This window comes from Chiloscyllium plagiosum, chromosome 2 (genome assembly GCF_004010195.1).
Source record: "Chiloscyllium plagiosum isolate BGI_BamShark_2017 chromosome 2, ASM401019v2, whole genome shotgun sequence".
NCBI classification, from domain to species: Eukaryota; Metazoa; Chordata; class Chondrichthyes; order Orectolobiformes; family Hemiscylliidae; genus Chiloscyllium; species Chiloscyllium plagiosum.
The window spans coordinates 3183685-3196952 of record NC_057711.1 but is presented as its reverse complement, the minus strand read 5'-3'; the positions used below and the strand labels follow the sequence as shown (position 1 = coordinate 3196952).

The window sequence follows — 13268 nt, the reverse complement described above, 5'->3', positions numbered from 1 at the left end:
GATTATCACTGATTGAAGTAAAAACCCATCTGATTCATTACTGCCTTTTTGGGAATGAAATCTGCTATCTTTCCTGGTCTGGCCTGCATATAACTGCAGACCAACAGGGTACTTTATACACAGAGTGACCCAGATACCCAGGAGTGAGTTACAGACAAAACTCTAATCAAGGATTTGGGGGCAAATAATTGATACCTGGGATTTACAGAGTGGAATCCAATTGTGTGTTCAGGGTCATTTATATATAGAATTACACATGCTCAGAGATCTGATCATGGGGTTCAGGGATTTATATATATATAGAATAACAGATTACTGGGAACAATTTGCATTCTCAAATCTAATCAAGGCATTTGTTGTGGTTTATATGTAGAATAACAAATACCTGGAAATGAGTTACAGACTCCAATCTAATCAAGGGTTCGTAATGGTTTATATAACAAATACTCAGGACTGAGTTACAGGCTGGTATCTAATCAAGGGGTTCAGAGTGGTTTACATATGGAATAACAGATACATGGGAGTGAGTTACAGACTGGAATCCAAATCAAAGGATTTTTTTGTGGAGTGGTTTCTATAGAATAACATATCTGGAGGTGAGTTACAGACTAGAATGTAATTGAGGAGTTCAGGGGCCGAATAATAGATACCTAGGAGTTATAATTTGGAAACTAATCAAAGTGTTTCAGGAATGTGCAACTATTGTAGTGAGCAGACTGCTGGATGAAGTGTGATCCGTGACACTGGAAGTAGACAGCATTCCTTCTCATTCCTTCACGCAAAACACATCTTACCTGTACAGGCAGCAACAAGTTTACTGATGTGGAGACATCAAGGTCTGTCTATTGCCAGAAGGTTATGTTGACGGCATTGCCAGATATGAATGAGACTGACTCACAATATAAGACAGCATCAATAAACTTAAACTCAACCATAAATGTCAGGTGAATTTCAAAATCGATATACATGAGGTGGTACATTTGAGTCATAGCGATAAATAACATGAAAACAGACCCTTCAGCCCAAATTGCCCATGACGACCAGATATCCTGAATTAATCTAGTTGCATTTGGCACATATCCCTCTAAACCCTTCGTATTCATGTACCCATCCATATGTCTTTTAAATGTTGAAATTGTACCAGCTTCCACCACTTCCTCTGGCAGCTCATTCCATGCACTACCATCTGTGTAAAAAAGTTGCCCCATGGGTCTCTTTTAAATCTTTACCTCTCTCCCTAAACCTATGCCCTCTATTTTTGGATTCCCCTACCATGGGGAAAAAGACCTTGGCTATCCATGCCCCTATCTGTGTCCCTCATGATTTTATAAACCGCTATAAGGTCACCCATCAACCTCCGATGCTCCAATGAAAATATCTCCAGCATATTCAGCCTCTTCCTAAAGGTTAATCCTGACAATATTCTTATAAATCTTTTCAGCTCCCTTTTGAGTTTAACAATACCTTTACTATAGCTGGGAGACCAAAATTGAATGCATTATTCCAATGTCCTGTACAGATGCAACATGGCTCCCAACCCCTATATGCAATGCGCTGACCAATAAAGGCAAACATACCAAATGCCTTCTTCACTTCTCCATCTTACCTGGAACTCCATCTTCAAGATTCTATGAAACTGCACTCCAAAGTCTCTTTGTTTCACAAGACTCCTAAGACCCTACCATTAAGTGCATAACTCATACCTTGATTTGCCTTTCCAAAATGCATTAACTCACACTTATCTGAAACTCTATCTGTCACTCCTTGGTTCATTAACCCATCTAATCAAGGTCCCATTGTAGTCTGAAATAGCTTTCTTCACTGTCCATTACACAACCAATTTGGTGTTATCTGCAAACTCACTAACCGTACCTCCTATATTCACATCCAAATCATTTATATAAATGACAAGCATTGATCCTTTCGGCACACCACTGGTCACAAGCCCCCCAGTCTGAAAAACAACCTCCACCTCCACCCTCTCACTTAGCAGAATAAGGCCAAATAGTCCTCAAAACTAAGAATACCAATGTAAATGGACAGGAGATTTGGTCTGTTGTCTTTGCAATTTGGAATATTTTGAAAAGGTCAAATGGTTTCAGGATGAAGGCCGCTTGTCTTGAACGCAATGTTTATGAATCCACTCGACTGCCAACTCAGGATTGGGTAAGAACTTCTTAACAGAGACACTTTGTTCACAGCTATTGTAAAATGTTCATGCTGAGTAGACAATCAACTCTAGAACCCACAGCATCCATCATAACTCACAATAGTGAAACAAGTTTGAGACTATTACATGGCAAGCTGAATGATGCATCTGTTTCATCAAACCTTAATCAGCAGAGATGCTATCAGAACCACAGGGTGCTGGAGGAGAAGGGTTGCTGAGTGACAGTATGAGGGAACTGGAATTACATCAGTAGAGATGCAGTCAATAACAGGGAGCCATATCAGAGGGTTTTGTGTTGTATCAGAGTGCATTGAGCTATATTCAGGCTATTGACCTGTATCAAGGGAAAGTGCACTGCATCAAGGAGTAATCAGCCATATCAGGGAATTTTGAGTTATTCTAGAGTTGTATTGAGCTGTATCGATAGGTATTGAATTACATTGTGGGTATTGAGCTGTATTGAGGAATTTTGAGCTGAATCAGGGTGCATTGAGCTCTATTGAGGCCTCTTGATCTATATTGGGGGGTTTGGGTGATATTGAGGGGTATAGAGCTGTATCAGGAATTTTGAGCTGTATGCAGGGACATTGAGTTGTATGAAGGGGTTGTGTTGTATCAGGAACATGGGTCCAAATCCAACTAAAGGAGATGGAACAATTGAAATTCAGGAAAAATCTGGAACGAAATTTGGAAATCTGGAATGAAAGCCGAGTTCCATGGTAACCAGTGATGATTATCGTTGATTGAAATAAAAACCTGTCAGATTCATGAATACTCTTTTGGGAACGAAATGTGTTATCTTTCCTAGTCAAACCTACATGTAACTCCAGACCCACAGCAATGTGACTAACTATGAACCAGCCTCTGGGCATATTGGAATGGACAATAAATGCTCACCCGGCCAGCAATGCCCATATCTCGTGAATGAATCAAAAGAAAATAGACCAAAACTATTTCTGTTGGAGCAGGGAGTCCAGGACCAAGGGAAATCACCTTAAGAGCTAGACTATTGAGGAGGAAAATTAGCAGATAGTTTTTCAGCTTGGATAACAGACCGGCACAACATTGAGGGCCGAAGGACCTGTACTGTGCTGTACTGTTTTATGTTCTATGTTCCATGTAAAAGGGTGGGAGCAATGTACAGCTGTGTACCACTGAAAAGGGCAAAACTTATAATTTAAATTTGTGGTCATTAGACATCTGCTAACCAAAGATTTGAAGCCAAATGGAGCTGAGACAAGTGTATTTAGATCGCATTCTTTCTGAACAGCAGGACTAGATGGAGAGGCGTGAATAGCTCCTTCTCTAGCTATGAGCAAAGCTATTGCGTAAAGCCTACCTCATTGACCCATTCATTGCTCACCGAATACCTTCCTAAATGTTTTGATGTCAAGCTCTGTTGCTAGTGTTTCTGTACAGAATCTTGTGTTTCTTATAAGTGTCACAGCAATGCAGTTTGTTGTATGTTTCAGGTGTATGTGTTGCTTTTCACAGACTCGATGTTGAGATAATGATCACTTCCTAAGAAAAAAACTGAGAAGAGATGTATTTCTTCAAAAAAAATAGCATTTTATTATGCCTGCACCATTTTATTCATGACCAAACAGGACAATGATAGCTTATTCCCCACTGACATTAAACTGTCCAGGATTATACTGTTCCATTTCTATGAATCAGCAGTTGAGACACACACGTAATCACTGGTATGGCCAATTCAGGCGATTCATTTTTCTGTCATCAGACAGCTTGCATAGGACCTGGTTTGACCAACTAGGAGAAGACTGGATCAGAGCCCAGCTCTAAAGGATCAGACTGGATCAGATCCCAGTTGGCTTGGATTTCTGTTTGCAATCTAAAATCCTTCACAGCTTTTGCATCTCAATTTTTTTAAGGCACTGCCGTGATATGCAACAGAACACACAAACAAATCACATGACACGAGTTTGCAATCCATTCCCTTAACATAACACAGCTGGTAAATGATAGAGGGATGGTGAGAAGTTTAGTGGTTGGGAGATGTGGACTCAGTTTGCTCGTTTTCCACTCCAGTGGCTTTTTGACAGATATTGTTGCACTCTCTGTGGCTGTCGTCCAATCAGTGTCAATGAGGCGTCATTGAGTTGGGTGCGGAGTGCACCCAGTGACCGAGGGGGTGAAGAAACTGTGCAGCTGAAGTTAGATTCACCATTCCAATGACTTGACAGAGATAGTGATTGGGATCCAGAGGAACAGAAAGTTGACATCAGTGGAATGGGGACACAGAGGCGATGGTTGTTCCAGGTATTTATCTGTGGGGGTGTGGTATGAGGGTATCTCAGAGATCTCTAGGCCCCATCACTGACGGTGGCCTGTGTTCTTTATTTTCAAATCAATCCTCCCTATCTAACACTGTCCAACTTCGCAACTCCTTAAATATTGTTCTGCTTCTTATTCTGATGCTTCTTCATCCAGCTCTGCAAATGTGCATTGTTGGGATCAATACAAACTGTATGATGAGCTATGTGGAGCCTGTGGAAACAATTCAACCCAATTAATACCCCAAAATAAGAGATCATTCAGTCGCTCTAACCTGTCCCAATGAATTAGATCACAATTATTTTGATATTACATATATTGCTATGGTACAATGTCCTTACTAGTCAATTACAGCATTAATGAGAAGTCTGATACCTTTAAACTTTGCCTAGTGAGGTGCCCTTTCAGTGCTGTGGTTTTCTAATCTTAAGCCAACCTAAGGTAGACATCCCTTTCAACAGCTGTTCATACATGTCCTTCAAACTGTCAACTTGCATGCAGTGTAAGTGTGTGATTGTGAGTGTGTGTGTATTAGAGCATGTGAGTGAGAAAATGAGATTGAGAGAGTGTTTGAGAGACAGTGCATGTGATGAAGTGAACAAGAGTGGGAGACACTAAGTGAGAGAAAATGTGTGTGTATCTATGTGATTTTACATGGGCTTGTGTGAATAAGAGAGCATTTAAGAGAATATCTCTGAGTGTGTGCACACACGCATTAGTGAGTGTGTGTGTAACAGCATGTGACTATGTGAGTATGAGCATGGGTCTTAGTACGAATGTGTATCTGAGTATAATTGTGTGTCTGTGTGAGCATGTGTCTCTATGTGCATATGTGTGAGTGTGACTCTGTGAGTGTATGTATCTGTGTGTGTTAGACTGTATGTGTGTGATTGTGTGTCCTATACATCGGCACTTGGTCCGTCAAACTTGAAATATTCACCTTGTGCTCAAATCTTTCAAGCCTGCCTATCCACCTCTCCACTGTAGCCTCTAACCCTCCCTCAAATCCTTTCTCTTGACCACCAGAAGTTGCTGCCCTGTTCCCTTGCACGGACAGTAACATTTGTCCCATAACACACTCTTTGCGATGTTCTGAGGGAAACACTTACAGCACTGCTTTGATGGCACAGAACCTATCATGTTGCATCTGGAAACTCTTCACCCTTTTCAACATCTTCGTGTTGACTTTGTGCGATACTCGTGTGCAGCAGTTAACTACCTGGCTGGATGGCATTGCTGGAGGGAGAAAGATAAGGGTTAGACTTCACACAGCAAGTTACAGAAAATCTTCATTCAACACCAGTTGGATTTCAGCTACAGCTATTCAATTCTGAACAGCACACTTCAGAAAGCTGCTAGACAGGGAGCAGAGGAAATTTACTGCATTAAGAACAGGGGGAAAAAGTGCCCATCTAGTTCACCAATGACCTTCGGAGAAGGAAATCTGCCTCCAAGTGCAGACCAATTGCAATGTGGTTGACTCTTTACTGCCCTCTGAAATGGCCTTTACAAGCCATACAGTTCAAGGGTTATTATAGATGGGCAATGAATGCTGGACTTCACCTTCTATAAGTGAACTAAAGATACCACGAATGAGAAATTTCAGTTTATGTGGGAAGACTGAAGAGGTCATGTTCTCCTTACAGCAGAGAAAGTAAACAGGATGGAGTTGTTGAAGAACATTACTGGGGAATGTTTGAGTAGAGTAAGTCAGGAGAAATGGATGCTACAGGCAGGAGCCTGGTAACCAGACAATGCTGATTTAATGTCATTGGTCGACATTTTTTCACATGAGAAGCTGTGGTTTGGACTGTATCCTACTCCCTGCAGAGGGAAATGGAAGCCAATCCAAAGTAACTTTCAAAAGGAGATTGTTTGAATAAGGGAATATATTCTCAAGGCTAATGGAGTACGGCTAATTGGATCTTTTATTCTCAAAGAGCCAGAACAGGAATAATGGGCCAAACAACCTCCTCTGTCCTTCACAGTGCTCAATACATTCAATATCAGGCAAAGTAACACTTGCTCCTCTCACAAAGCAACACCCCCTCAGTACTGCATTGGGAGCACAAGCTTGGATTCTGAATGTAAGTAACAGGACTAGAACCCACAACCTCCTGTATTGAGGAGAAGAACATAACACACTGAACTCCAGCTGGCAGACTGGGAACTGCTGGTTGAACATAACTCTGGAGTAGAGTTTGGAATTTTAAAAAAAGAATAAAACGAAGGAACAACCTGCAAAAATTAAAGCAAGGTAAGGAAAGGGCAGATATGGTGAAAACGTTTCAATTTGCACACATCAGGACCAATGCAAGAATGTCAAATTTCAAATGAGAGTAACAATTTCTACTCCAGGAGAAGAGGACGCTGATTGGCTGTCAAGTTAATTCTGATTGGTTGAGGTATTGCTATGAAGAAAGCAACAGGGAACTATAGGTTTCCCGATTTCCTGGGCACTTAAAGAAAATACAAAAGAACACGTTGTTCACAGAGGATGGGTCGCTGTGTAAGCTAACTGGATGTTAGCGCCTTCTGGATTATTGAGTTAAAAAATGAAGCTGTCACCTACCTGCTGCTGTGTGTAGCAGAGCTGTGATAGAAATGAGAAGCAAAATGACCAGTTTCAGTTCCATTCGCGCTCTCTGTGTCTCTCTCTCTCTGTCTCTCTGTGCTGGGAGTGTTGCAGGTAGGCAATGAGCCTATCAATGAAAATCTGATGTGTGAATGAAGTCTTCTTCTCTGAGAGTTGACGGTGCTGAGATGCTCCTTATATTGTGTAGAAAGCAGCTGAAATCCAGGGAGAAAAACGTAGGCTGAAACTTAATTCTAAGAATGTCAGTGAGCTCTGCCAAATGTCAGCAAGACAGATCTTCCCCCACACATTCCAATCCTGTAAACAAACACTAGGTACTGATGACTGCATCATAGCCTTTGCATGATGTCAAACAGGAATAGCAGATGCCAAAAACTAAAATGAGATTTCTGTCACCATCTGTCACCAACCCATTCCTGCTTAATTTCACAATTTTGCCAATGCTCATATTGTTAGAGTTGTAGAAATGTACAGCACAGAAACAGACCCTTTGGTCCAATTTGTCCATACAAACCAGATATCCCAACCTAATCTAGTCCCATTTGCCAACACTTGGCTCATATCACTCTGAACCCTTCCTATTCTTATACCCATCCAGATGCCTTTTAAATGCCGCAATTGCACCAACTTCCTCTGGCAGCTTATTCCATACATGGATCACCCTCTGCGTGAAAAAGTTACACCTAGATCCATTTTTATATCTTTCCACTTTCTCCCTAAAACTATGTCCTCTAGTTCTGCACTCCTCCATTCCAGGGAAAAGACCTTGTCTATTTATCCTATCCATAGTTAAAAATCACGCAACACCAGGTTATAGTCCAACAGGTTTAATTGGAAGCACACTAGCTTTCGGAGCGATGCTCCTTCATCAGGTGATTGAAGGAGCGTCGCTCCGAAAGCTAGTGTGCTTCCAATTAAACCTATTAGACTATAACCTGGTGTTGTGTGATTTTTAACTTTGTACACCCCAGTCCAACACCTCCGAATCATATCCTATCCGTGTCCCTCATGATTTTGTAAACCTCTATAAGGTCACCCCTCAGCCTCCAACGCTCCAGAGAAAACAGCCCCAGCCTGTTCAGCCTTTTCCTATAGCTCAGATCCTCCAACACTGACAACATTCTTGTGAATCTTTTCTGAACCCTTTCAGGTTTCACAACATCCTTGGAGACCAGAATTGCACATAATATTACAAAAGTGGCCAATGTCCTGTACAGCCACAACATAACCTCCCAGCTCCTATACTCAATATTCTGACCAGTAAAGGAAAGCATACCAAATGCCTTCTTCGTTATCCATCTACCTGTGACTTTACTTTCAGGGAGCTATGAACCTGCTCTCCAAGGTCTCATTGTTCAGCAACACTCCCCAGGATCTTACCATTAAGTGTGTAAGTCCTGCTTTGATTTGCTTTTCCAAAATACAGCACCTCGCATTTATATGACAAGTGCAGGGTACTGATTCCTAATGAAGGGCCTATGCCCAAAACGTCAATTTCCAGCTCGTCGGATGCTGCCTGACCTGCTGTGTTTATCCAGCACAAAATATTTCAACTCCGACTGTCCAGCATCCACAGTCCTCACTTTCTCCAAATCTGGGGTAAACTCATGCAAGAAAACTTGGTCAGGAGAGGGGAAAGATAATATGTCAGTACACATGCAAGGACCATAAAAGATGATTGTAAAGGTTTATATAATTTGCCAACAGTATAGGATTGATGAAAGTAAATGTGAGACCATTAAAGACAAAGAGAGATGAAATTTTAGCACTGAGTAGGAAATGGCAGACATTGAATGGATCACCTGTGTAGGAAACGCAAACCCGCATTCCAGAATTTACGAGGAACTAAAGATCTACTGTGATTTAAAACTTTATGAAGTACTTCTGGAAAAATTAATAGATCTGAACATAAAGTAGGAATAAGTCATTCAGTTCCTCTGCCATTCTAGATCACAACCAATCATCCAGCTCAATGCCATTTTCCATCATTATTCCTATGTCCTTTGGTGAAATTACTATCTCGAAACCTATTGCCCTCTGTTATCGAGCCATAACAAACTTCAGCTCGAGTCTGTGCCAGTCAAAAATAAGCACCCAACTATTCTAATTGCATTTTCCAGCACTTGGCCCATAGCTTTGTATGTTTTGGCATCACAAGTGCACATCTAAATGCTTCTTTAATGTTCTGAGGGTTTCTGTCTTTATGATCATTGCAGCAGTCTGTATTGAACATATTCAAAGAAAGAGTCTCCATAGCCCTCTGGGGCAGAGAATTCCAAAGATTCACCACCCTCTAAGTACAAAATGGTCTTTCTTTTATTCTATGTCTCTGTCCCCTGTGTCTAGAACCCCCACCCCCAGGACAATGCAGAAGGAGGCCATTCTACCATCTGCACTGTTACTCCAATAAGCTTCATGATTTAGTGCCACTCACCTGCCTTTTTCCACTGCCCTGTTCATTATTGTTAAATAGAAACAATTAGATAATGCCCTCATGAATGCCTCAATTGAACCTGACCCCACCCCACCCGAGGGAAAATACTATCTTACATCTACCGTATTGAGTCCTGTAAAAAAATGTTTCGACGAAATTGACACTTATTCCTCTAAACTCTTGTACAAACCATGATTCTCCAATCTCTTCTTGTAGGACTGTCCTACCACCCCAAGAAGCAATTTAAAATCAATTTATCTGCTGACAGGAAAATCCTTCCTGAAGCAGGGGGACAAACACTGTCCATGATTTGCCATTTGCCATGTTCTTACGCATTCACTCAGCCTGTTTAAATTCCCTTGAATCTCTTTGGATCCTCATACCTCGCAGTCCTAACAAGTTATTCACAATATTAGGATTGATCCGCACTTCTTTCACATGGAGTTGGAGTTGAAGTTGGAAATAAATGTAGAAGTAATGAAAATAGGAGCAGGAGTGGGCCCATCAACCCTCCAAGCCTGCACCATCATTCAATATGATTATGGCTAATCATGCAAACTCAGCATCCTACTTCTGCTTTCTCTCCATACCCCTTGATCTCTTTAGCTGTAAGGGCCACATCCAGCCCCCGTCTTGAATATATCTAACAAATTAGCCCTAACAGCCTTCTGTGGGAGAGAATTCCACTGGTTCACAACTCTCTGAGTGAAGAAATTCTTCCTGATCTCATTCCCGAATGGCTCATCCCTTACTCTTAGATTGTAAGCACAAATAAAGCAGTGTAGCCTTCACAATGCCCACCTCTCTCTCAAGGCATCAAAAGCATTAATGAACGCTGTGTGTTCCCAAACCAAGAACACCCGGGCACAAACATAACCATTGAAGAGGGGCAAACAATCAGCAGAGATAAGGTGAGAGTGATTCACTGTGCAGCAGATGCTGGAGATTAGAGTCGAGAGTGTGGTGCTGGAAAAGCAGAGCAGGTCAGGCAGCATCCAAGGAGCAGGAGAACTGACGTTTTGGGTATAAGTCCTTCATCAGGAATGATGCTTTGCTTTTCCAGTACCACACTCTCGACTGATCTCCAGCATCTGCATTCCTCACTTTCACCACTTAAATGCCACTCTGACATGGCTGAGTGAGACACTCCATTCAAGGGCAGCAAGGGATGGGGAACAAAACCTTGTCTAGCCAGCAACATACGTGTGCCTGGGAATAGCACAGCAGGTCTACGTACCATAATAGGAAAAAAGAATGAATTCCATGAGCTGCTGCAGTGGGATTCAAACCCAGTCCATAGTGCTTTACCCTGAGACCTCCACATTATCAACCACTATATCATCAGCTTTGTTCAGAACTGCACGGTTTTGTTGGTGGGGAACTGCAGGGATCAGAGCTTGGTCCCCAGCTAATCACGACATATATTAAAGACTTAGAGGTGTTGATTAGGCTGGAGCTTTTTCCCTGGAGCATCGGAGGCTGAGGGATGACCTTATTCAGGATTATAAAATCATGAGGGGCATGGATCAGGGACATGTACAAAGTCTTTTCCCTGGGATGGGGGAGTCCAGAACTAGAGGCATAGGTTTAGGGAGGGAGGGGAAGGATTTAAAAGGGACCTACAGGGCAACTTTTTCACGCAGAGGAATGAGCTGCCAGAGGGAGGAAGTAGTGGAGGCTGGTACAATTGCAACATTTTACTATCACCCCCTGCCTGCATCTACCTATCACCCTTCCTAGCTACCCCGGACACCCACCCCCCACCCTCCTATTTGTCTCTCAGTCCCCTTTCACCACCTCCCAACATTCCTGATGAAGGGCTTATGCGCAAAACATCAATTCTCTGCTGCTCGGATGCTGCCTGACCTGCTGTTATTTTCCAGCACCACACATTTCGATGAAATTACAATGTTTAAAAGGCAATTGGATAAGTATATGAATAGGAAAAGTTTTGAGAGATATGTACCAAGTGCTGGCAAATGGGACTAGATTAATTTAGGATATCTGGTCGGCATGGGTGAGTTGGACAAAAGGGTCTGTTTCTATACTGTACGTCTCTATGATGCTATGTTTCTATAACTAAATGTAATATATCCAATGTTGCAGGTGACAAAAAACTGGATGGGAGGGTGGGGCTGTGAGGAGGATGCAAAGATGGTGCAGTGTGACTGGATAAATTGAGTGAGTGGGCAAATGCAGTATTATGTGGATAAGTGTGAGGTTATCTATTTTGGTAGCAGAACAGATTATTATTTGAATGATAATTGATTGGGGAAGGAAGAGGTGTAACGAAAGTGGGAACAGGAGTTGGCCATTCTGCCTCTCAAGTCTGTTCCACCATTCAATGAGATTATGGCTGATCTGGGGCCTTACTTCCCGCATCTGCCTATGGCCCATATCCCTTAATACCCGAGCTTAACGGAAAATTATTTATCTCTTATTTAAAATGAACAACTGATTCAGCATCCACTGCCATTTGTTGAAGAGAGTTTCAAACATCTATCAGCTTTTGTCTGTAGGAATGTTTCCTAACTTCTCCCCTCAACTGTTTGGTCCTAATTCTCAAACTTTGGCACATAGATCCAGAATCTCCAGGCAGTGGAAATAATTTGTCTTTGTCTACCCTGTATCCTCTTGTTTATATCTTGAAGACTTTGATTGGATTAACACTTAATCTTCTAAATGCTGGAGAAAAGAGGCCTAATTTGTTTAATTTCCCCTGGGGGTGGGGGGGGAGGGAAGTCCAGAACTCGAGGGCATAGGTTTAAGGTGAGAGGGGAAAGATTTAAAAAGCACCTAAGAAGTAGCTTTTTCACACAAAGGCTGGTGCGTGTATGGAATGAGCTGTCAAAGGAAGTGGTGGAGGCTGGTACAAAAGGCATCTTGATGGATATATGAATAGGAAGAGTTAGAAGGATATGGGCAAATGCGACTAGATTTGTTTAGGATATCTAGTTGGCATGGATGAGTTGGACAAAAACCTATAAAACTCTTACAGGATTGACAGACTGAATGCAGGAAGGATATTCCTGATGACCATGGAGTCCAGAAACACGGGTCACAGTCTAAGGATACAGGAATGACTGTTTGGTACTGAAATGTTTTCACCCAGAGAGTGGTGAGATTAAGGAATTCTCTGCCACTGAAAGCGATTGTGTCAAAAAACATTGAATGTTTTCAAGAAGGAGTTGTATGTAGTTCTTACAGCTTAAAGGATATAAGTGCAGTTCCCCTCATATAGGGAGAATTGCTTTTCCAAATGCATAATTAATGATCTGAATCTGATCATTTACACTTCTTGTTGACATGGAATGGCTGCCAACATCACCAAAGACCCCTCCGCCCCTGGTAATCCTCTCTTCCAACACCTTCCATCAGGCAGAAGATAAAGAAGCTTGAACACGCACACCAACAGGTTCAAGAATAGCTTCCTCCATGCTGTAATTAGACTACTGAACAGACTCTCTAACTTCAAATAATGTTGACCTTGCTTTGTGCACCTCTTGTGCAGCCATAAGGTGTAAGCCTCACTCTGTCTGAAGATTCTGTGAACTGCATGTCCTTGTTTGTTTGCTCTGATCTGCCTGTACTGCTCACAAAACAAAACTTTTCACTGTACTTACATATAAGTAATTACAATAAATCAAACCAAATCGATATGCAGTGGACAATTTCCAAGTTTGCAGATGACTTAAAATTTGGAAGAACTGCAAACTGTGAGGATCACAGATCACTTGCCCATAGTCTCCAGGGATGTGCAGACCAGGTGAATT

General features: G+C 41.9%; 1 protein-coding gene across 1 annotated transcript; it reads right to left on the bottom strand.

Moving 5' to 3' along the window:
- Positions 1–3718: 3718 nt before the first annotated feature.
- Positions 3719–7286, bottom strand: LOC122565204 (C-C motif chemokine 28-like). The gene is made up of 3 exons (XM_043720945.1): positions 7038–7286; positions 5575–5701; positions 3719–4678 (listed from the first exon to the last, which is right to left on the bottom strand). Exons 1-3 carry the CDS (start codon positions 7099–7101, stop codon positions 4579–4581), a joined length of 291 nt encoding a protein of 96 aa, XP_043576880.1. The 5' UTR covers positions 7102–7286; the 3' UTR covers positions 3719–4578.
- Between the last annotated feature and the right edge of the window lie 5982 nt (positions 7287–13268).